The following is a 26,216-nucleotide window of genomic DNA, read 5'->3' as shown; positions in this document are numbered from 1 at the left end:
ATATATACGGATAATTTATTTTTATAAATAATGTATGACACATTTATTATAGCCTATATTTATTTTGTTTGCTTTTATTGTATTTAGTAAGTCATCTTTCTTTTTTTCTTATCTATTTAAAGTTAAGGATTGATAAATAAATAAATCTGTAGTTTTTTTGTCAAAAATTACTACCGTCTGAGTTTACTCTTAGGACTATACCAGTGAGTTCATTATCTTTGTTTACATTCTTTGACGTCCTGTTTTTAACTTACTAAAAATATCAGTTTTTCGGAATATTATCAATAAAAATATCTTAGCAGACATTAAAAATTGTCTATTTTTTTAATGTGATAGTGGAGATCGATAGTGGCTCCTAGAATAGGTATGTGAAATGATAGTGAAATCTACAGAAATGTAGAAAAAATTGAACAGAGCTTGTACTTCAAACTGATTATGAATTTCAATTTTGGCAATCAGGTTTTTGATTGACCGAGGGAGCAACACATTAAATTCCCCCGACGCACCAGTTATGAACATTGTAGCACAACACCCTACAAATCAAGACGCCTTGTAACGCAACATTAACGCTTGTCATGATTTTCTCTACAAGAAGGATTAACTTATTACACACATTCCTTCCGTCCTACCTGACTACTACATTTGTTCATTGTATACACACCCACTCTTTACCATAAATGCTCGAACAAACGTATTTCTTAATTTAAGATAAAAAACCTATTGTTGTGAATTGACTTTGTTGTATTTAATGAGTTTGAGAGAGTATGTGAGTAGTGAAATATGTTTAATAAAAGATGGTCAGTGTTTAAGATTATGTGTGTAGTGGGATTAATAAAAGATTCTAAATGCGTGACAAAGCAAATAAGGATGTGACGTGGGAGAGTATGTTTTGGTTACTAGGACAAATAGTTGAAGTCAGTCTGAGTCTTGTTCTTGTTGCGTGCGGGTGTAGAAGCCTTTGTCATGTCCACGGTCAATGAAGTCGTGTACATTAGATATAATTAGAGATGAAAAATGAAAAACGCCGTCCTGTATGATTTGTAATCGTCGTGCATTGTTCGTCAACTTCCAGAATCGACTATGTCCGAGTACCTCACATCATAACACCTATATGGTTTTTAAAAATATGTGAGCAAAATTAAAAAGACCCGTATGAATTTACTAATTAAAAACATCATTTAAGTATGCAGGTGGTTATTAACAATATAAGGCTAAAACATCATGCTATGTTTTACTCTACTTATTTTATTAAAACTTTAAATCATTATGACTCATTGTACGCAACTTAACCTACACTAACACAAATTTAAATTCAACAAATTGTATTATTGTGTTATTATCCTGTCTAGAAAAATAAAATGAAGACTAGACCATGGGCTGTTCGAAATTCTCTTGACATAAATTAATCATTTAAAATATCGTCCCCAAAATCATCCTCATAAAAAAATAAAAAAATGGCATTTATGTTAAAACAAATGTAAATTATAACAATTCTCAGCAAAACGCATTTTTTTCGCAATAGAGAACAAAAGAAATAGTCCAAATTATAAATTATTCTCCAATTATTTTCATATTAACAAAAGAGAATCAACATTCCTGCTTATCCAGTTTATACTTTTGTTATACCGTTCTATAATAGAACTGACGTTTACAGCTGTTATATCGCACTGTAAACTAAAAATCTTAGTATCTTTTAATGCATTTAAGGCCTACTACAATGGTATGAAGCTACTATAGTTTTTAATAATAATATATAGCTTGGCGACAACCAACAACATTTGTTTTTGATGTACTGGATCGCCTTACCATTTCAAACTTTCCACATTACATTGAGCACCCATTTTATTAACGATTTATATTTTCAAGTTTAGAAAATATCTTGAAAGTTTACATTTTGTATTTACAAAAAGTAAACCATCTTAATGAACGGTGTGGCCTATAGGTAGCCCATATGTCTTTGGCACGAACGGGTAAAGATGATGACGGAACCATCTTAAATGAATGTAAGTTCACGTCAGAAAGAAGTATTACCAGTGTGAATCTGTAGCAGTCCCCACAAGCCGATGATGAAAACTATAATACTAAAGCAAACATGACAAGGCAAAATACATTTGCAAGGAAAAGAACAATCTATAAATTGTAGAAAGCGCGGGTTATGACAAATAAATCGAAAAAGAAAAAGCAATGTCAGCTGAAATTCAATATTTCTGGCTAAGCTATAGTTGTGTATTCTTCTTTAAGTGGCCTCTTCTCTTCCTTCTAAAGGAAGTTTTCAATTATAAGTCAGCGGTATTGTAATGTATTTAATTTTTTGCTTAATTTATGTATTATTCTACTTAACCGTGGCTTCCTGTTTTAACATTTATTTGTATGTGTATATACCTTAAGATAAGACAGTCTGCATAATGTGTAACATTATTATAGAAGTACTGAGATAGAGAAAAATATTCTGTTTTAAAAAAAAAACATGTATAAACCAAATTTTATTTATAGAAAGGGTAATAAAAATGCTTTCGAATATAAAACAATTGAGATAAAAATAAAATCGGCGTGCTCTCCCTTGATTAATCGATGCTAACCTGAAATATTTAACTTTAAAATGAATGATTGCATCGAATACAAAGCACGACAAAATTGCTGATTAAAGGTTGCATGCTTATAATTCATTATTACATTCGACTATAGTTTAAATGATATATTTCTTTGTTATTTCTATTAGGTTCTAACAATATAATCAATTGACAGATCTTTCAGTTCGAGAAAACTAAAAAATTCATTATTTCATTCGTTATTTTATTTTGCGAGAAAAGTTGCACAATTTTTCTCTGCCAAACAATAAGAACAAATTAGAGTAAAAAAAAACATTAACAAAAATTACCTATGAATTACCTAATTTTTATCTTCATAACTTCGGCCACTAAATAAATTATTTCTCCCACCCCACCACACAAAGGCTACTTCGCCTTCTAGTGAATCTCGCCATTTACTTCAAGGAAGCAAGTGACTGTTTTTGTCCGTCCAGAGTATTTAATTTTCCAGTTCAGGCGGGCGATCCCCTATTGACCAGCTGGATAGTCGCTCAAAGGGAGATCATACCTATCTCAACACGAGTCAGTTTCTCGCAAGAAAATTAACTTCGCCCTCATCACAGGTAATTTAAGTTCCGCATTATCAGTGATATGATGAAGAAACTGTAGCGATTACGACACTGGAGAAGAAGCAAGTCGTAGTGGCGCGCGTGTCGTTGGCATGGTACGTCTTTTACAAGTGAGAGAAAACCATAGCTAAAAAAATCTTCACCACTTTGGGGGTACATTTTAATGTAGACCTATCTGCTATCAGAATTATTTGTCGTGCTTAACACTCTAGGGCCCTTACATCGAGCAAGGGGGAGGGGAATAGATTTGTAATCAACCTCTTAGAACGTACGGGCGAGAACAATAGATACAGGGTCTAAAAATATTTTTAATAATATTCTGATTATTACCTGAACGGACTTTTGCATAGTAAGTTTTTTAAAGAAACAATGCTATTGCGTTTATATATAAATATATTATATTTTTCGATGTTAAGTAATCAATACTTAAGTAATAAGTGTAACATAGTTTTATTGAAGAAAAAAAAAGCAATTCATACAACCCTAAAGACAAATGTTAAACGTGAGTTTAAAGTACAACTTTAAATTAAAATGTTTTTTTGCTAATTAGTATATATATATACTATTATATATGTACAATTTAGAGTTAATAAAAAAAGGAAAATAGCATTCTTTCCTCCATTTTGCAATTTAATCGGAAATTTAAAAACAAAGCATGACGTCTGAAAATAATATTATTTGTATAGTTGGCATTAAAAAAAAATGTCTTAGCGAAGAACCATAAAAAGATATTAATCTCTTCTATTAAAAGCATTTTTCTGCTTACGTCCCTTGCTTTAAAACATTTAAATGCTGTCACTGCACGACATTTGTACTTGTACACATTTGGGGAAAAAAACAATAGCACCTGATCATATAGGAAATGGTCCCTGTTTAGTAGTCTAACCACAACCACTGCATTCTAAATTAGGCATATTCTATTAGTAACCTTGATGCACACTAAATTTGGTATATCCAATAAGATAGCTTGGTTCGCTCTAAATTAGATATATTCCATAAATTATCTTGGTGTACTCCATATTTAAAGTTTCCATACAAGAAAAATCAGTAGCGTATGCTTCAACATAAAACTACATGTAGCCTATTAATCAGAACGAGCCGGCCCGCGGCATAACATACGCCGCTATTTAGTTGTTTCTAATTTTCAATAATTCATAATTTGTGAATTCGACAGTACCAACGCTGACACTGAAAATATTTCTTTAAAACACTATAAGTAGCTCGTTAAGGACCATAACCCCCCCCCCCCCCTTCCTTCCCTCCCCCCCTCCTCCCCCCCCCCCCGCTACGTTTAAATTCGTTGGCTCTGCTTGTAAACATTTAGAGTGAACACAGCTCACTAAAACCATGTAGGGGTGGGGAGGTAGGGAGAGCGTTTGCAGCTTGTTTTCTAACGGCTCGAAGAAGAGAATTATATATATAGATAAGCACGATACTTTTTACAATTTATAAAGACCATTTTTCTTGTAATTTCTTAAATTCATCTACGATCTTCAAAAATCGTTTTCTTATATCAGCAGTAATCAAAATATTATTTGATTTCTCTTTAACAGCTTTCGCTACCGAGGGTAGGATGATACACAGTTCCTTATTTCGTTCTTCGAACACTTCCTTATCTTTGACAAATTTTAATTTTTCTTGGAGGTAGCTTTCAGAAAGGTTCAACAAATGGTGGCAGTACATTTCCTCAGTGTATAAAACATTCTTTTTTATTTGTTTTACTTTATCAAACAGATTATCCAGTTGATGTTTTATCTTACTACTATCTTTAGTCTTATTGTTAAACACCACATATCTATTGTCAACCTCACTAAACAGAGCTTGAACGTCTCCTCTTTGTTCTCTACACCAGGCACTAAAGTTTGCATGAGTGTCATCATCTTCATGATCTAAATCAAAGTTATCTCCATGTGTAAAAACAATAATACCATAATTTCTTATACAGTCATCGCCTAACAAGTATTTTATCAACGATATCGCGTCTTTCTCTTGTTTGGTGAAGCGAACTCCGTATTTTAGCACAATCAGTACTGCTGAAAATCCATAACTTTTATAATATAAAGCACTATCAAGCTGATCAAGTAATATTGCTTTATTATCAAAATCGTTGTCGTTTATACTTATGGGTATACACTTCACACTGTTTGAAATAGTTGCTGCATCAGAAACTGGATCTTTAGTTACTGTATCAGAATCAGGATCTTTAGTTACTGTTTCAGAATCAGGATCTTTAGCTACTGTATCAGAACTTGGATCTTTAGTTACTGTATCAGAACTTGGATCTTTAGTTGCTGTACCAGAATCAGGATCTTTAGCTACTGTATCAGAACTTGGATCTTTAGTTACTGTATCAGAACCTGAATCTTTAGTTGCTGTATCAGAATCAGGATTTTTAGTTACTGTATCAGAACTTGGATCTTTAGTTGCTGTATCAGAACCTAAATCTTTTATATCAGAACCTGAATCTTTAGTTTCTGTATTAGAACCTGGAACCTTAGTTTCTGTATGAGAAACTGGATCTTTAGTTGCTGTATGAGAACCTGGATCTTTAGTAGTAAGAGAGGCCAAACGGGCTGAGTTCAAACCAGGATTTATAAGTTTTGCATTTTGTAGCTTTTCACTAATGTATGTTTTTTCAATAGAGTTAGCAAGTAGTTTCATCCCATTTCCTGACCTTCCAATGAGAAGTAAAGCAGGCCCTAAAGCACTTAATGTCTTCGACATTCTCCTGGAAAAAGACATATATATATATATATATATATATATATATATATATATATATATATATATATATATATATATATATATATATATATATATATATATATATATATATATATATATATATATATATACTTTTTATGTTAAAAGTATTTTTTTAAATAATGTATTTTAATAAATATATATGAAACTTGCTTAAGATAGTAAAAACAAGTTAATTAAAAAGTCTAGTGGCAATTTTAGCGCAATTTCCTTGTTATCCAACCACACCACACGCGTCATCACATTCAATAGGTGCGTCATCACGTTCCATGGCTGCGCCATCACGTTCAGTCGGCATGCAATGGTTTCTAGTCATATAACTCTATTGCTATATAGTATTGTAGTGCATTATGTATAATGTAAGTTTAAATTTTTTTTGTGACCGAACGAAAGTATTTTTTTGAAAACTTTCTTCGGCAATATTGTTCTAATTTATGGCAGGAATCGATTGGTAAATGTTTCAAGTCGCTAAGTGGTCTGGTTGCCGACATATGGGCCAAAAACTGCATTTTTTCCGAGGTTTTTTGGCTTTTCTGGGAAATCCAGGAAGGAATTCCGGAATTTTTTTGGCCTATGTTCATCCTCGTAACTTGCTTAACATAATTGCTTTGGAACTAGTCCTCGATATTGCTTCGTTGAGGAGGAGATACGACTTAAAGCTGCGAACACACATCCATACATTCATTCATACATCCAGAAATGACGGGTTAATAAACGCAATTCTCCACAATGGAAATTGCGCTAAAAAGCAGTGAATAAAATTTTTAAAGTCCTATTTGGTTTTATTTTTACCGAATTACACGTCTCTTAATGAATTACAATGGTCAAGGAAGGAATTGAACATTTTATAACTTATTCCACGCACGGCAAGCAATCCCCCCCCCCCCCCACACACACAAAGATATAAACATATAGATCAAGAAAGACATAGACAGGTGGGTCAAAAACATTCACACACCTGTCATAGGTGGGGCAAGTAACATTCACACAAACGACATAGACAGGTGAGTCAAGCAAATAGTCACACGCACGACATAGACAGATAGGTCAAGTAAAATTCACACAAGACGTGTTTATCTTACACAATTAATGGCTAGTAAACAAAGTATACATACAACTTTGAATGATTTGGTTTAAGTATTAGGCTACATCAGAACAAAATAATATACTGTAGTCGTTAATACACTTGATATTTCGTTTGCGGTAGTGTTTTTGACGTCAGGCAAGAAGTAATACATAGATTACTGCTACTAACCTGACAACATGATAGGCTTACTTTCATACATTTAAAAACAGATTCAACCAAAAGCACAAAACAATATAACTATAATACACATTTCACCCCTACAAACCTGCAACGAAATACATTAATCCGCCCAAAGCATCTTAGTTCCACCTCGTTATGTAGTAACACACTACACAAACACGGAGCATCCCACAGTGATCTGGTACACACTATATCCACTGGTTACCCTATAGAAAGCAGGTTTCGCCCAAGCGTCTGTATGTTTACTGTGCGTAAAGGCTACTGCAGCGCAGATTAAATTATTTTTTTTTCTATAACACACTCGTTGACATAAAACTATAAACTAAAAACTAATATACAGACTGTCATGAAATTAGTTTTATATATCAGACACGATATGACTGCACAGAAGTAGTGGCACAATAAAACAACCATTGTCCTAATTGTCTGAGGAAGGGTAAGGGTGACCTAGTTTACGCATGATCCTATAGGCAGGTAGATCTTTATTGCGTAGGTTTTCACCTGAAGGTGCATGAGTCTTATCTAATCAGGCGACGGTCAATTACCACAAGTGTGCTGACATTACTGGACTTAACGATGAATATGACGTCTTTATAAATACATCCATTTTTTAAATCAAGAATGAAAAAGGGTAGAATATAAATATAGGTATATTTGTGGTTGGCAGGGGCGTAGCGAAGGGGGGGGGGGGGCGGGCGTGATCATCGTAAATATTTGGTATTTTTCTCTTTCTATTTACCCACTCAGTACAACGAGCACGATAAAAATATTTTTTTAATTAATCATCAAAGTAATGTGTACACACATGTAAAACTTAAGCCTGTTAAATGTATATATATAAAACAAAATATTCAATTTTTAGCCGTTAGGGCCACTAAAATGTTCAAACATATTCGTGCGTTTAAAAATGACTAGTCGCAAATGATTTAAATTAAATAACATATTATAAGATTTGCAAGTCAGAAAGGCATCGAGCAATGTGAAAGAAGTTTGTTCATGCACCACTACACAACCTTATACCTTGCTCTAATAATATCCATCACCGCAAAAATCTAATATAAGTCAAGATTCGAGAGCTTTATTTTATTTATTATAAAAGTGTTAGAGTTGTGTAGAAACCCTTTAATTTATTCTTTACAGATTTAGTTAAAACATATAAGAATTAAAGCATTGAAAACATTGAAAACATTATACAGTTTTCATTAATGTATTAGATTCTTAAACTTTCCAGGAATATAACTAAATTATATTGTACGTAAACTTTAGGAAAGAAAAATTCGAAGCATAAACCTTTCTTCAAGTACTTGCGTGTTATTTTCACTGTTGGGAATTCCCATTATTAGCTGTGCAATTATATTTATTTTACCAGAAAATTAATATATAATATGAACATTTTTCACTGAAATATATTTCATTTTAGAGTTTCAATTTTCATATTTAAAAAACTAAAAGGCTAGAAGAAAAATAATACGATAAGTAATGAAAAGTTTACTCGACAAGTTTATAGATACGGTTAAGTTACAGTCTGCAACAACATTATTCTCAACTTGTTTTAAATGAATTTACGTGGGAACAGACTTATTGTAAACACCTCATGGATTATATATATATATATATATATATATATATATATATATATATATATATATATATATATATAATAATAATTTTATCTCACTCTATCGACACTAAAATTTTCTGGGCAAATTATTTTAAATGTATGGTAAATGGAGGAAAAAGAACTCATAACCATAACAGCAAGTAGAGTTTTAAGTAGGTAACTCGGAAAATGTTTTTTTTTTTCTCTACAGAGATATTCAAAATATATTTTTGCAGTATAATATCCCATATATAATCCATAGTTTCAAAATGAACTGTAACACGATTTTGATTCCACTGTCCTAAATCTTTGCTTTCTACAATTTTTGGATTGTTCTTCGCTGGGCATCTTCAGCCAAAAACATTTCTGGCCAAGTGGATGGACACTGTGACATAGATGTAGAATCTTCCCACCTCAAGCAAGCAACAACGTTATCTCATGGTATGCGAGGTAACTCTGACAAAATTGTGTGTCGTGATTACCTCGAACGTCCCTGGTACACAAACGTTTACGTAACTTGTGTGAATTTACATGGAGTTATTTATGATGGCTTTTTTATTTTCATTCATTTTATTAATTAAAATTAACAATTAATATATCTATACAATCAGGTAGTAGTAAAAGTTGAAATATGTTGGTGTAGTAACGATCTCAGCCTATGATATGTCTGGTTGTTTTCACATTAATTTAAAATAACCTAACACTCCAATGAAGTTTCCACATGTTTAATTTTGTTGTTGTTTTCTTAGGAGATCTCTCTAATAGATCAATTGTTTGGTATGTGACATCTACAAGGTCGACATGAAAAATGCCGACTTGATCTACGGCAGACAGACCATAATGCCGACATCTACAAAGCAAACACACAAGAGGCCTAGTGACCGTAAGGCCGACAAGTTTTTAATAAAACAATTATAAAAGAAATTATGTACAAGTCCAAGTGCACAGAGTTTAATCTGCTCTATATATTTGCATTGATTTGAATAATGGTGCCTACAATTTGCATTCTTTCATTTACTTTTAGAAATATGGAAGTATTACGAAATACCTATTTATCCGTTGTACACTCACGTCATCTCAAGTCGCATGGACCCGCTTGTTCACCGTATAAAGATAGCAACTAGCATTTTCTCTTAGCTTTTCAAGTATACCTTTATAACCTGTATTTGAAAGACCACAGCAAAGAGTTGTTTTATTATTTTCAAAGAAAGTGTAATTAAATTATTTATCAGAAAATAAACTTAAGAAAACGACATTATCCATCATCATGCTTTAATGAATTTTATTCTATATTCGAACCTAAGTAGACTTGATTTAACGGTTGTGTAATACATTGTGTTACATTACATTTTGTTAAATTTACAATGCAACATTAAAGCAAACTTGTATATCATACGGTCAGTTAAGCAGAAAATTTAAAGTTCATTTATTTGTTCTACCCATGACTTATTGTGCTATTGAGTCCATTCGGAACGCCAAGTAGAACTTTAATTCCTCCAAACATGTCCTGTACACATGAGAGATAAGAATATGTACACCAAAGTACGTACTCAAACCTGGGATTTAAACTCGTGCTCTTGGGGACAAAATGCTTGTATTCCATCACTCGAACATGTCGTCCCATGTATCCAGTTGATTTTTTAAAGTTCTGCTTTACAGTTATAATTTTTGAAATATTTGAAGTGTTTTATGTTTTACAATAATACTAGTTTTGTAGCCTATACCAATGCGGGTCCATAAACTTTTATTTAAGTTATTCACAAAATTACCATCAGATTGTTCAATGATATCTAGTAAATTAGAATGACAACAATGCTTACACAACTGTTCGTCTATCACATCAACAAGATCTCATTTTACATTTCAATTGGAGCAGGTCTAGAATCGTCGAAATATAAAACTAACTACCTGATGTTCCACTTTTTTCAAATGTTCTTATTCATCTTAGTTTTACAGGTGTATTAGACATAAGCAATGTGACTTTGTTGTAAAGTTTAAACTTACAACCCATGATAGCCAATCTACTGATGACACACCGCAAGGATGGCCCGATCTACTGCTGGTGACACAAGGACGGCCCAATCTACTGCTGGTGACACACTGCAAGGGTAGCCCAATCTACTGCTGGTGACACAAGGACGGCCCAATCTATTTCTGGTGACACACTGCAAGGGTAGCCCAATCTACTGCTGGTGACACAAGGACGGCCCAATCTATTTCTGGTGACACACCACAAGGATTGCCCAATCTATTTCTGGTGACACACCACAAGGATTGCCCAATCTACTCCTGGTGACACAAGGACGGCCCAATCTATTTCCGGTGACACACTGCAAGGGTAGCCCAATCTATTTCTGGTGACACCTAGGTAGAGGATGACACGGCTAACAGTTGAGCGCTCTATCTACTTCTGGAGATGCTGACTTGTATATGTCGCTCAATCACGTACACAGCCCCCCCCCCCCATGTGTCTCTCGGCATTCACACCACGTGCCTGACATCATGTCCCCCCCCCCCCTCCATGTGTCTCTCGGCATTTACACCACGTGCCTGACATCATGTCTCACTGTCTCGGACATCTGTGTTGACCATACATTGAGTGGTGTAAGTAAAACTATTTAACAGTTTCTATACCCGAGTTGACCATACATTGAGTGGTGTAAGTAAAACTATTTAACAGTTTCTATACCCGAGTTGACCATACATTGAGTGGTGTAAGTAAAACTATTTAACAGTTTCTATACCCGAGTTGACCATACATTGAGTGGTGTAAGTAAAACTATTTAACAGTTTCTATACCCGAGTTTACCATACATTGAGTGGTGTAAGTAAAACTATTTAACAGTTTCTAAACCCGAGTTAGAAAGGCACATTTTGATACTCAAAATGCTGTTTCATCTAGAAGGTTTAAATGTTTGCTGTAAACGTTCAATAAAACAAATCTACAACTGTTGCTATTGAGGAACTCTACTTCATCTGTTCCATGTACAGTATACTCTATGACGGTAACAATGTGTTGTACTTATCTTGTTATCAATTTAATTCACTCTATTAAAAACATTATTCTCCTAACAACAAAAGTACTGCTTACATTGCAGGAACTGATGGAGGCTGAAACATTGGAAATTGATTTAAAAGAAAAAACTGCAAACAACCGATCGTGATGCTAAAATTGACTGAATTTTATCCCAGAATGTAGACTGTCATTCAAATATTTTAATAGCATTTTTTTAAATTTATATTTTGCAAGCTGGCGAGTGAATAAGAATATTTTATTGTGAAATACAAAAATGTAAAACGTCAAATTTAATAAACAGGGATACAACTATGTAAATACTTTTTATTCAATTATTTTCATTGTTATTTCCCCTAGACCATAAAACGTATATTTCAATTTAGAGATCGCTTAACTTTGTCCAACAACTTTTATTTCATACACTTGTTTATTGTTTTTATCACAATATCTTACAGAGTGTATACTTATGAAACGATATACTTACTTACTTAAACCTCGCCCCTTCCTAACGAGTATAGGGCAGCCACAAATCTCCGCTATTCCACTCTGTATCGGGCGAGCCACTTCAGTTCTTGCCAGGTCTTGTCAGTACCCAGAACTTCTTCCATCTCTCTCCTCCATGTTCCCAGTGGTCTTCCTCTCTTTTCCATGTGGAGTCCATTCTAGTGCTATGTTCGGGAGTCTTCTTCTGATATGCGAAGGACATGAAACCGATATAATCCCTAATTAATGTACATGCTATCCTGAAAATGTATCGATATTTCAACCTAAGTAGGATTGGTGTAAACATTTGTGTTAAACATTGTGTTAAATATTATGTTTAAATTGACCAGCAACTTTAACTAACTTGCATAGCATGCAGGCAATTTGGCAGAGAAAGTAGAGTTCATGAGTTGGTGTTATACCCATGACATATTACGTCATTGAGTCCACACGGAACACCCAGACAAAGTATTTTGTCTCCAAACATGTCCAGGTACACATCACATTAGTGCAACAAATAAGGTAATCTAACATGGGAATTAACTCGTGTCATTGGGGATAAAATGCGCGTAGTCTTTTACTCGATCATGTCGTCCCATTTCTCCAATTGCGTTATTTATGCCACGGTTTACAGTTTTCTTGTTTAAAAACTTATATTCCGTGTTTTACATTTACACTAGTTGTTCTTTCACTGCCGATCTATCAACCTGTGCAAAAGATGTTTTACAATAACACAGTCAGTTTGTTCAAGGATTTCTAGTCAATGACAGCAGTGTTTACACTAATGTCAGTCAATGACAGCAGTGTTTACATATTTACACAAATGTCAGTCAATGACAGCATCAAACTACTTTTTCACATTTCTATTTGAGCAGGTCTAGAAACGACGAAGTATCTAAATATAGTATGCGACGTGGCAACAATTTAAAATGATTAGAATTCCTCATTTTTCTAATTATCTCATTTAAATTAGTCTTACGGGTGATTGAGCATAAACAAATGGACTTTGTTGTAAAGTTTAAACTTACAACCCATGACAATCTAGCGCGAACATCGAAATAACAACATAAGCTGTTTGACAACAACTTAAACATCAACAGACAACAAAGATTAAAATAACAACAGTAGAAAGCTGTTTTCTTTTACCATTTAATGTCGTTTAGTTTGAACATTTTGTAAACAAAAACAAAGAGTTTAAATATGACATTTGATGGGTAGGTTACATTTTATTTACAGGTAATACCCAGCTTATAGGTAGATCTATTTGACAAGAATTTGCCGACAAAAAGTATATGCAAAATATTTAAAACTTATGAAACAAAAAACTCTAAAACCCATCAATGTACATGTGAATTATTTTGGATAAACGGGTTAAATCAATCAACACATCTATATATATATATAATTCTCTTCTGGGAGCCGTTAGAAAACAAGCTGCAAGCGCCTCCTTGCAGTCCCCTCTCTTTCTCTCTATCACTATCACCCCACCGCCACATTCTCTGGTGAGCTGTGGTCACGCTAAATGTTTACAAAGCTAAATGTTTACAAATCGTAGAGCCGTAGAGCCGGGTTTCTATTAGGGGCAGTTAATTTTGTTCGATTTTAAACTTACAGGAGGTAACTAAGAAATAACTAAGAGGAGGCTGCTTTCACGGGGGGAAGGGGGGGTGTAGGGTCTGGGTTAGGGGAAAAGGGGGGGGGGGGGTTAGTGTTTTAAAGCAAATATTTTCAGTGGCAGCATTGGTACTGTCGAATTCACAAATTATGAATTACTGAAAATTAGAAAATAAAACAATTAAATAGCGGCGTATGATACGCTGCGGGTAGGCTCGTTTGTTTTAATCATTTAAACGTAATAAAATGTTTACAAGACATGCGAGTCTTAATACAAACAGTTTAATGACGGGAAAAGTTCCGCCATTTTGTTTGTTTACATTATGCAGACAAGGGGAGAGAGCTAACAGTTACATCAGTACAACCACTCCCCACTATAATTTCCTTCAGGGTTTGATCCACTGTGGGGATGGTTATGCCACCACCCTTCACATCCCGGCCTGTAGACAGTCGCTCCACTGGAGCCTGGACATGTACATGTTGTGTACCAGTACCTGGTGTAGTTTAACGGTTTCTCACCCCTCTTATGTTTGTGTGTCCATTGTCCTACAGAGACCTGTTTAGGACAGCCATGAGGATGTGACACTATAACTGTCAACTTGTCCACATCATCAAATCTCCCGTATTTGTCCCTTACATCTATACATAGACAACCAAAGCGCTGACACATCTTGTCCAGTTCATCAACCAACTCTATGTCACATGTCACATAACTCAACTCACACCAGTCTCTCTCAATGTGTGCTCCACCCCTCATCTCCCAGCTATCAAGACTGACCCCAGGGCTTTTATTGTCATCAAAACCTAAAACACACCTGGTCTGTCTCGCCTCACTGTCATCAAACACCACGTGTGTGGCTGTCAACACATTAATCACCCTCCACACTTTGCTGGGTGTGGCAGAGACTTGACACTTGGCACAACGACAAGTTCTGCCACTCTCTGTGTGCTTGTTTACAAGATACACCCTCCCTGTCCCTAACCTCATCACGAGACTTCCTCTGTCATTATAAAATGGATATGGAACTTGAGTGCCTGGGTAAAACTCTGGTCTCTCTAGACTGGTGAATTTAGTCTTTACCTGGACAGTTAGGGCTGCCAATGTTTTGATTGTCTCTGTCACGAGGTCGTCGTCATGGTACCGTGATGGGAGACAATTTGTGTTGAAATCTTTAAGAGGTATAAAATCTTTGTGACCTGGATTCTTCTTACAGCCAGTAACATGTTTGTGTAGATCAGCTTCTCCTCCGTAGCACATCTCAGCTTCAATATTTCCTACAGGAACAGACAACAAATTATTTCTCTAGCAACAGAAATGTTAGATTTAATGATAAACTGCATTTTAATGGAACAAGTTTACTACAGTCATTTAGATATTAAACTAGCACATATATTAAACTGTTTACATTATAATTGCCTTACCTGTTTTAGTATATCTTACCTGGATGAAATACACCTGATTCTTCAATCATTATTTGCTTGTTTTGAATTTCACAGCTTGCCACAACTGAAACAATGTATAAGTTTAATTTCCATCTTTTGAAAAAAAATGCTACAAAGTGCTAATTTAATAATAGCGAATAATTTAAATTTTACAGACATATATTTCTAAATTTTCACTTTCTACTACATCTTTGATATTCATTCACCCTTTATAATGTGTTGCTAAAATGTTTTTAAACAGCCAATGTGAAAAAAGCCCTCTGTGCCTACTGCTACTGTTGTGAAATAAAGCTATAATTATTATGACATTTATTGTAACAGTACACACATTTTTTAATTGTACAGCTTGAAAAGCAATAACAGATGATTTCAGAATTGTAAAACAAATTACCTGACCATTTTTAAACAAATTTAAATCAACTGTTTTTTTACCTGAACTGCATGGCTCCTGTTTCCTTTTTGGCTTTCTGTAGGAATTGCCCATGGCCTATACTGCTGTAGTATAAAATAAGTAACATTATATACCAGTAATAATCTTAAAAATTATTTAAACATCTTAAGATTTATTTTAATTCTAAAAAAGTTATACTATAGAAAATTGAAAATGGATAATTAGCAATATAGGTTATAACTTTAGGCTTTATAGTATCAATTTTTTTTATACTAAGCAGTATATATAAAAATAAAATATTAATGTAAATAGCAATACTTATTTCTTCTTGTCTAACAAATAAAAAAAAATGTTTGTTTCTAAATTTTTGAACACTTACAACTTGGAGACTATTAAATGTTTCAGCTTGAACCTTGTTTACAAACACCTTTCTGTTCTCTAGTAAATGTTGTTAGAATAAACAGATAGTTGTCCGACCTTGAAATCATGCTCTGAAATAATATAATATTGTATAACAACATATGCCATATAATACATATATACCATATAATAGAATTAATTTTTAATCTTTATTCATAACAGTGGTGGTGAAGGAAATTCACAAATGTGACTAATTTTTGTTATACAAAATATATTACCAAGTAAGCTATGTAGGCCTACTTCAGTTTGTTTAAAATTTAATATTTTACCAAAAATGAGTTTAAATTTAAATAAATTAAATTATGTAACATTTATCAACATTTTTATCAAAATTCAAAGAATTAAATATAGCTTACAATATTCACACAATTTAAACACTTTAATGTTGTCCTTAAACACAACTTCTTTTCTTGCTAGGATGGAACGGCATTTGAACACACAGCAGAATCAAAACTTCACCTGAAAGCATACAATTAAGGCTAGATAAAGACAGGAACCCTTTAAACTTTAAAAGTATTATAAAGTAAATAAAGTCATGTAATTAGCTGGAGATTGTGTTAATACATTTAGCACCCTTTACTTATACAAGTAGGTCCTCCATTATATTTCAATGACTGTAAGATATTTAACCACAACCTAAGCTCATGGCTACTAACCCAAGTCAAGAGAAGGTCTAGATCTAGAATTTTAAAAAGTTTTCTTTAAACTAGAGCTAGTGTGTGGTAACACATACAAAAATTACTATTTAAAACTATTCTAACCCCTTTTTAAAACTATTCTAACCGTCTAACAAATCTAACCCTATGTCAGTCTATAACTCTAGGACCCCAGGATGGTTACCACTTCACTAATTTAGCCATGGATTTGAATATTAGATCTAGATTTAGACAGACTATGGGGAAACTAGTCTAGTTTTTAAGAGCTAGAAATCTAGATCTAGATCTAGTCTAGCTAGATTAGTCTAGAAAACTCTAGAATTCAAGATCTAGATTCTAGACTTACTGAATTCTACTTTTCTTCTTCTTCTTCGTTCTTAATTATTAGTGTTGAAGGGGATCGAGATTTATCTGCCAGTGGGTTTGAAATCGAGACATTGTGCGAATTTATCAACCATGAACTTTTTGCCGACTCGACCACGCCTCCAACACAATTAAGCGTTACGTGTCAACTGGTTATGCGCCATTGAGGCCATTGACTCCGATTTCAGCCTGCTTTTCTTTTTGGATTTGCTTCCATAGCCTTTGTCCAACCAAGAACAAACTACAAGGCAGCAGTTGTTTAATTTCGGAGTTGTCTCTCCTAGAAGAGTGGCTGTCCCCAGCTAACGAGCCTCATCTGCCCGAGGGTTCGAACTCGAGACTTTTTCGGTTAAGCAACCATGAGCTTTACCGACTCGACCACGCCGACCCCTACTGAATTCTAAATCTACTAGTTACTAGAGTCTAGATTTCTAGATACTACACTAGATCTAGATCTAGATCTACTTACTAGAGTCTGGATTGTGATATAGATCTAGAGTTCTTTGCCGATCTGCACAATGCCGCAGTCTCTCTCCGGTTTTTGGCCTAGACCAAGGGTCTCCAAACTTTTCAGTCCTAGGGCCGTATTATCTGTCAAATTTCAGTTTGGGGGCCAGTTTCTTCCAGACATGTCTTTGATTTTTCTGAGCAAAGTTCCTCAGCTTTCACCAACAAACGTTTTTTACCGTGGACAAAAATATCTCAGCGGGCCGGATGAGTTTGGAGACCCCTGGCCTAGACTCTAGATAATCTAGATCTAGCTACTTTATTTTGATGTTTTATGCAAAACCGCAGTGTTTGAAATTTGATCGTTAAATAATTAGAGTCAAGTCTAGATTTTAAATTTAGAGAGCGAGAGATCTATCTAGATCTAGAAGAATATTATATAGATCTAGACCTATAAATAATATATACGATTAGGCCTATATAGATAAATAGGTATAAGATCTAGATTTTTTCTAGTCTAGATAAAAACCTAGCTAGAAATATATCTAATCTAGCTAGCGCTAGATCTACTGATCTAGAGTTCTAGATTTAGATCTAGATTATAACTTATAAAGTTCAACTTAAATTTTAAAATTAGATCTAAGATTTTCTAGATCTAGATCTAGATATCTAGACTAGATCTAGATTCTAAATCTAGATTCTAGTCTAGATTCTAGATATTATTAGATCTAGAATCTAGGCTAGAATCTAGGTAGTCTAGATCTAGATCTAGATTAGTTAGATTATCATTAGATTGTTACTTTTTAACTTTTTAGTTAGTAGATCTAGATTCTAGAGATCTAGTGTCTAGATCTAGATTTATCTAGATCTAATCTAGATTCTATATCTAATCTACTTAATAACTTATCAATATCTACTCTAGAAATCTGGATCTAGATCTAGAATTAATTTAGATTAAGTGTAGTAGATTCCTAATCGTTTTACATTTTAGATCAAGATCTAGATCTATATCTATTTAATTAATTAATTAACAGGTTTCATGCTAGGCCTACGTACTCCAAGTACCAGTTTGCTAATGTAACGAAGCAAAATGATCGACTGCTGCATAACTAGTTTTGCTTTTAAAAGTATCGCTAGATCTATCATCATTTAGCATTTAGTATGCCACTTAGGCCTTGAAAGTTAGTAGAAATAAGGCAATATAGTATAGATCTAGTTCAATATAAAATACATTATTATTTCTTTAACAAGTTAAAAATCTTATAGTTAAAATCAGCATATTAAAAAATTCATCTTTCATTTAAATTTCAACCTAGTGTAGAGTCATAATATGCATCTTAATATAAGTAGAATGATTAATTATTTTGAATATGGATATGGCCCACATTTGCATACATAAATACTTTATTTAAATAGTCACCCCTCCCCCTAAGCACGTCTAACGTCTCCAAGCGAAATATAATTTAGGGGCCTATAATATAGAAAACATACTTTTACCAGTGGCCGCCCCCAGTGGTTCATCCCAACCCCCGAAAATTTCAAGTAACTCCTCCGTGGAGCAAAACTTCTGAACGAAACACTGGTCGCATTTGTAGATAATACAGATTAAAGGTAGACCCAACATCTATATTATAGATCCGTTTCTGACTTTGACCGCTAAGGGGCGTCCATAAATGACGTCACACTTTTAGGGGGAGAGGGGGGGGGGGGGTCAGATGGTGTGACGTCACACTTTTGCTTTATAAAAAAGCAATGTTAGAAAACGAGTTTTAGGCGTTATTTGGCGTTTTACAAGACGGTTTACATAAATTGTAAAATTGTAATAGGAATTGATCAAAATACTCTATGTTGAAATAATTCAGAAAAGATTGGTGGGGGTTATAGACTGAGGTGTGGCGTCATTTTAGAGAGGGGGTGGGTGGTTCTGGCTTTGTGTGACGATGTGTGACGGAGAGGAGGGGGGTAGTAAAAATCGTCAAAAAGACGTGACGTTATTTATGGATGACCCCTAAACCTCAATCATAGAAATAATGTTTTTTTCAAACTTTTTTCTCAGAGGAGAGGGGTGGGGGGGCACAATACATTTTGAACGGGGCGTGCAGATACATTTCTTAGGGTGGAGGGCCTGACACAAATAAAAGTATATATTTTCTATATAAACTAGCAATTGGTAGGCCCTACCCGTTACACGGGCAATTCTGGTAACTTTTTCTTTTAGATATTTATTTCCAGGGAGCGGCATTTAAAACTTTCCGAAGGGCGAGGGGGGGGGGGGGTTGGAATAGGGGGGGGGGGGGTGTAGCGGATACTGGTTTTTCTATATTTTTTTAATGAATTCCCTTTTTCAATATCGTTCGGAGGTAAAAGGGGGAGAAACGGTAGAGATGCCTGAAATAAACGTATATATCTACAGAAAGTGAGTATTGAAATGAATTGTAATTCGGCTGTTTAAAAAGTCAGAATCGGAAACTTAGGAAAAGAAACATTTTATCGATCAAGAGCATTGGATAGAAAGATTGTTATGATTATGAAAAAGAAGGGGCTTTGTTTTATCTAATCTCTATGTTTATATATGTTTAAAATAACACAGACTACCAATACCTATTGGAAAAATTAAAACCAAACTATATATTGTATTAATCAACACAATACCATATGTGTTTGTGTGTGTGTGTGTGTGAAAGATTTGACACCCCCCACACTTTAGGCGATCCTGGCTACGCCACTGATCAATAAAATCAATTAGTTTATGCAGGAGTCACTCGTTGCATATCAGTAGGCAACATTACGACATAATTAATCAGTAATTACATTATGTATATATATATATATATATATATATATATATATATATATATATATATATATATATATATATATATATATATATAAGTAGGTAGTATGAATGGGGAAGGGGAGAGGAGTGCTGAATAGAAACTTGATATCGATATTAATTTTAAAATACAGGTTGTTTGTTATTTTGTCTCCCGATTTTGAGCCATTTCTTATGAAGGGAATAATAAAATCTGCAATTTTATTTAGATGTATGCAGACATAAAAATGTTTCATTTAATAAGCCCTATTTATATTAAAGTAAAAAATCAAATCAACTATGCTAATAAAACTAGGTAGAGAAATAGTAAGCACATACCTTCAGCAACAGTACTTATAGGGCTATATTGAAATGGAATGGCGATTCCTCAGAAAGTAGGCTATTATTTTTAGAACCACGTCAAGTCCGGGTTTTCCCGATTTTATTTAATGTTTGACATTTCCGTTTATTTGGTTGTAATAGATTGATAATTGTGAGGTCAAGGGAACTCACTCTCTGTATTAGTATTATATTTATATTGTTATCTTGAGTGATGTCCCTTACATGTTGTTATCTATAAATAGTTCTCTCTCGCCATTTCTCTCTCTCTTTGCAACATGGCGTCTGTACATAATAAAGGCTGTTAATAACCAACGCGGCTTCTCGTCAGTCATTACAATCCACGTCATTTGGCGACGAAGGATAAACATCTACTAGAAAGAGCACCTACTTACGCAAAAAAGAGGTTTGCTAGAGCTTATTAGCTAATTATTTCTAGAATTATGGCGCTGTATGGCCAAATAAAAGAATTTGATGCGAATGATGAAATCATTCAAGATTACCTAGAGAGGTTAAGCTTTTACCTAGAAGCTAACGACGTGACGATAGAAGCCAAAAAGAGAGCTGTTTTGTTAACAGTCATAGGGCCTCAACAATTCAGGCTACTAAAGGACTTATGCGCACCAGCTAGTCCAGATACCAAGAGCTTTAACGAGCTGAGCAAATTGCTAACAGACCACCATGCGCCTACCCCATCAAAGTTTCTATGTAGAGCTAGATTTGACAGTAGGACTCGTCAACCAAACGAGTCAATATCAGAATATGTTGCTGCTTTACGTCATTTAAGTGAATTTTGTGAATTCGGAGAAACGCTGTCTGACAGACTGTGTGAAAAGTTTGTGACAGGTGTAAACAGCCCTGATATTCAAAGAAAGTTGCTGCTCGAGTCAGATCTAAAATTAGAAAAAGCAATACAACTCGCAACTTCAATCCAGCAGTCATCAGATGCGGTGAGATCTTTAGCACCTTCAGAGATCCATGCAGTAAACAGCAGGTTAGTCAATAAACATCAACCCCATCAGAGCATTCCAACTTATGCTAAACAGCCTGCTCGTTCAAATCCTAGATCTAAATCTAGTAATAATTATCAAAAATGTCATCGATGCAAAGGTCCCCATGCATCTCATCGGTGCAAGTTCAAGTCTGCAACTTGTTATAAGTGCAGTAAGCAAGGTCACATTGCCAAGGCCTGCTTTGCAAAGTCTTCGTCTGTTGCTAAATCTAGCCAGTCAAGACAGTACCGCAACCAAAAGCAGCACTATGTTAACTCTCACCAAGACTACCTAACCCAACCAATGAACCACTCTACCTGTGAAAATGCTCAAATTGATTTGCAGCCGGATTTCAACCTGTTCTCTGTTAAATCAATAAGTCATGCTCCCATCAATGTACAAGTTAATATCAACGGTAAGAGCATCAGCTTCCAACTTGACACTGGAGCATCTCTAACAGTCATAACAAAGAAAGAGTTTGACGCTGTCACAGGAGGATCAGTGCCTCTACAGCCGTGTCACAAGTGTCTAACAACATACACTGGTGACAATGTTCCGGTAATAGGAGAGTGTATGGTTCATGTAAGTTATAATGGTCAAAGTGTTAAACTTCCTCTTCTTGTGGTTGAAGGAAATGGACCGCCATTACTAGGTAGGAACTGGTTAAGTGATCTTAAGTTAAATTGGGAGAGTATTTGTTCATTGAAGAATGTAAAAGAATCTAGTCTTACTTCACTAGATAAAGTAATATCTGAAAATAAATGTGTTTTTGGTAACTCTGGATTACTAAATGATAGAACAGTGAAGTTAAGCATTAAAGATACAAATCCAAGATACTGCAAAGCTAGAGTTCCACCTTATGCAATGAGGAATAAAATTGAAAATGAGCTAAGTAGATTGGAATCTAATGGCATCATAAAGAAGGTAGACTATTCCGATTGGGCAACGCCCATTGTGCCAGTGTTAAAGAAGGATGGTTCTATAAGAATTTGTGGAGATTATAAAACTACACTGAATAAGCAAATAGAGCTAAATAGGTACCCTATACCTAACATTGAGGAAATTTCTTTGAATTTGGCAGGAGGAGACAAATTCACTGAATTAGACTTTAGTCATGCTTACACTCAACTAGAACTGCATCCAGATTCAAAAGTCTATACGACAATAAACACACATAAAGGACTCTACCAATATGAAAGACTATGTTTTGGCATATCATCTAGCCCTGGAATTTTCCAAGCGGTCATGGACAGTATTTTTAAGGATATTCCAAATGTTTGTGTGTACTTTGACAATGTGTACATAACTGGTAAGAATGACACTGAACATCTTCAAACACTTGATAAGGTATTGAAAATTGTTGGTGAAAAAGGTTTAAAGATAAACAAAGATAAATGTCAATTCATGTTGACAGAAATTAGTTTTCTTGGTTATATATTAAGCAAGCAAGGCATCAGACCTCAACCTGAGAAAACAAAAGCCATTAAAGAAGCACCCAAACCTGAAAATACCCAACAACTAAGAGCTTTTTTGGGCTTGATAAATTACTATGCAAAGTTCATAGGAAATCTGTCTGGTAAACTATCACCACTGTACAAGCTGCTACAGAAAAATGCAACTTGGCACTGGAGTAAACAACAAGAAGCTGCTTTTAATACAGCAAAAGAGGCTTTGTCTTCTGACACCTTACTAACTCACTATGACCCAGGGAAAAGACTTGTATTGACATGTGATGCTTCACCAGATGGTGTAGGAGCAGTCTTGTCCCACATGGATGAGAAGGGTGACAGACCCATTGCTTTTGCCAGTAGATCTTTGAACCAGGCTGAGAAAAATTATTCTCAGTTAGATAGGGAAGGCTTAGGCATCATTTTTGGTGTTAAGAAATTTCATAAGTTTCTGTTTGGTAGGAAGTTCACCATCTTTACAGATCATAAACCATTGCTAGGTTTATTTGGAGAAAACAAAACCCTACCTGAGCATGCCTCACCAAGAATTCAAAGATGGGCTATCACACTAACTGCATACAATTATGAATTGAAATATAAACCTGGATCTGAGAATAGTGCAGATAGTCTGAGTAGATTACCTTTAAAAAACCAAAGCCTGAGCTATGTACCAGAAGATGTATTTGTTCTCTTCACTATCATGGATAACTCCAATATAGATGTGAATAATATTAAAAGAGAAACACAAAAGATGAGTGCTTAATAAAAGTATCTGATTACTGTAAGAATGGTTGGCCTGAAGAGTCTGTGAATGATGAATTAAGGCCATATTAAATAAGAAATAAAAACCTTTGTGAAGATAATATAAAAGATGGAGAAGATGCAGTCCATTATCAGTCAGAGTTGCCTAAACAAAGTATTTGTAACTTAATAAATGATTATGGTGATATGGCAATTTCAAATGTTTTAAAGAGAATACATTAGTAAGAAAGAATGTGATCATCAAACAACTTTGCTAACATCATTAGCACTTACAGAAACTAAAAGGGTAACATCAAAAGAAGAAAAAGATTTTTGCCATTTAATACACCCACTTCAAATACTGGATCACAGTTGCAAAGTGATATGGTCCAGAATATTACTCATAAACAGTATTTTTAGTTACCAGGAAAGCACTATCAGATTACCTGAGAAAATTGATCAATCAAAGAAATCTATGCCAGTTAAGGATCTGAATAATAGCATAATACTTTCAGATGCCAATTCAAAAATAGTTCCATTAAATCATGACAAAACATTCATTGAAAGAGAATTTGGTGTTAATGAGAATGTGTATCTAAGAAACTATGGGAGAAAGGAAAAATGGATACCAGGTCAAATTGTTCAATGTACAGGACCTGTGCCTTATAAAGTTAAAAATAACTTGTGCAGATAATAAGTGTGAATCTGTCAATCCCACCAAGTCTGATCAGTTCACACCAACTCAGTTTGTTCCACAACCAAGTTCTGTTGATATGAGTGAATCAAGTTGTCTGGAGTCAGAAAATGTAAATTCTGGAGTTAATGATTTAAATCCTAGACCTCCTGAGATAGAGAATCCAGATGGTCAGAATCTTGAGTCACCAAATCAGAAGCCACTGAGAAGGTCAAGCAGGACAATCAAAGTCCCAAATAAGTTAGACCTATGATTCTAAAGGTCAAAAGGACTTTGACATTATTGTTTTGTATTTTGATTATGTTGTGGCATATTGTGCATTGTTTGTAAGGATGTAATCTACCATAATGTTCATGTTACAATATAATTGGTGATTTTAGGATACTATCAATTGTTCTATTGAGAGATGTGTTATTGTGTTCTAAGGGTAAAGGGATGTAATAGATTGAGTTAATTGTGAGGTCAAGGGAACTCACTCTCTGTATTAGTATTATATTTATATTGTTATCTTGAGTGATGTCCCTTACATGTTGTTATCTATAAATAGTTCTCTCTCGCCATTTCTCTCTCTCTTTGCAACATGGCGTCTGTACATAATAAAGGCTGTTAATAACCAACGCGGCTTCTCGTCAGTCATTACAATCCACGTCATTGGTACTTCATCAACATGCTACAAATAGCGAAACAATAAACAATATAACTAAAATCAGTTATGTAAAATAAATAAACAGTTTTAATATATTATTTAACATTATATTATGTTGTACTTTAAAGCTCCATTCTTATTTTTATTAATATAACAAATAACAATCACGGGTTTGAAAGAAATATTGAATTTTTTTTTAACAAAGCGAAAACTTTAATATTGTGTATTGTCAATAAACTCGTTATATTAGCTTTTACAGATTGATTTATTGATTATCAATATCCACCTATACATCTCTTCATATATATATATATATATATATATATATATATATATATATATATATATATATATATATATATATATATATATATATATATTTCTGCTTCTGACACAGGGTTGCTTCGGTCGTCGTTTGGCAGTTTTTCATTAAATCGTTTGTTTTGCTCACATACCTAGTGTTTTAATTTCAATGTCTTTAGATTTTATACTGGCCAGAATATGTGTGTAATCTTGTTTTGGTTCGTCAGACACGTAGCGACTCGGGCAGCTTGAGCATGGTTTCTGTCTCTTGCAGCACCACTGGATGCTCTGGCCTGTCGGTGACCACCAGGCATAGAGCTGAACTGTTTATTCTAGTTGTCTCTGTACATGATAACGTGTGGTTTTTCCTTTACTATATGTATTTGTTTGTGAATTTCAGTAGCATATCGCTTGTCATATTGATGATGTTGTTTTGTGTCTCTGGTGTATTAAGTGAGGTTTGCAACATGCTGGCTATTCAGCTAACATCTTTTGGTTAACACTGGCTATGTGTCAATCACATTCTATACAGACAAGTACTCAAACTGGAAAACATGTCAAATCACTTATGTCCAGTGCTAGCTGATGACATGTGTTGTTTTTCCCTTAATTCTCATTGGC

The 26,216-nt window shown here is 34.3% G+C and overlaps 1 protein-coding gene across 4 annotated transcripts in view; it reads right to left on the bottom strand.

Moving 5' to 3' along the window:
• The window catches only part of LOC131938139 (uncharacterized), a 312,258-nt gene that overhangs the window by 187,456 nt on the left and 98,586 nt on the right, over positions 1-26,216 (bottom strand). The window contains exons 1-6 of one of the 4 annotated variants that reach the window (XM_059296046.1): positions 20,772-20,868; positions 16,511-16,613; positions 16,114-16,225; positions 15,776-15,838; positions 15,342-15,407; positions 14,024-15,175 (exon numbers count right to left, since the gene is read on the bottom strand). In XM_059296046.1, the coding sequence (XP_059152029.1) occupies positions 14,256-15,175; positions 15,342-15,407; positions 15,776-15,827 (1,038 nt within the window). In that variant the 5' untranslated portion in view covers positions 15,828-15,838; positions 16,114-16,225; positions 16,511-16,613; positions 20,772-20,868 and the 3' untranslated portion in view covers positions 14,024-14,255. Of the gene's footprint in view, positions 15,176-15,341; positions 15,408-15,775; positions 15,839-16,113; positions 16,226-16,510; positions 16,614-20,771; positions 20,869-26,216 lie in introns of those variants that run through there. The other 3 variants (XM_059296048.1, XM_059296047.1, XM_059296049.1) reach the window with 3 other exon arrangements.

This window comes from Physella acuta, unplaced genomic scaffold (assembly GCF_028476545.2).
Source record: "Physella acuta isolate Inbredline_101_S28 unplaced genomic scaffold, ASM2847654v3 ptg000235l, whole genome shotgun sequence".
Taxonomy (NCBI): domain Eukaryota; kingdom Metazoa; phylum Mollusca; class Gastropoda; family Physidae; genus Physella; species Physella acuta.
The sequence above is the reverse complement of the archived record's forward strand: the minus strand, read 5'-3'. Positions and strand labels throughout refer to the sequence as shown.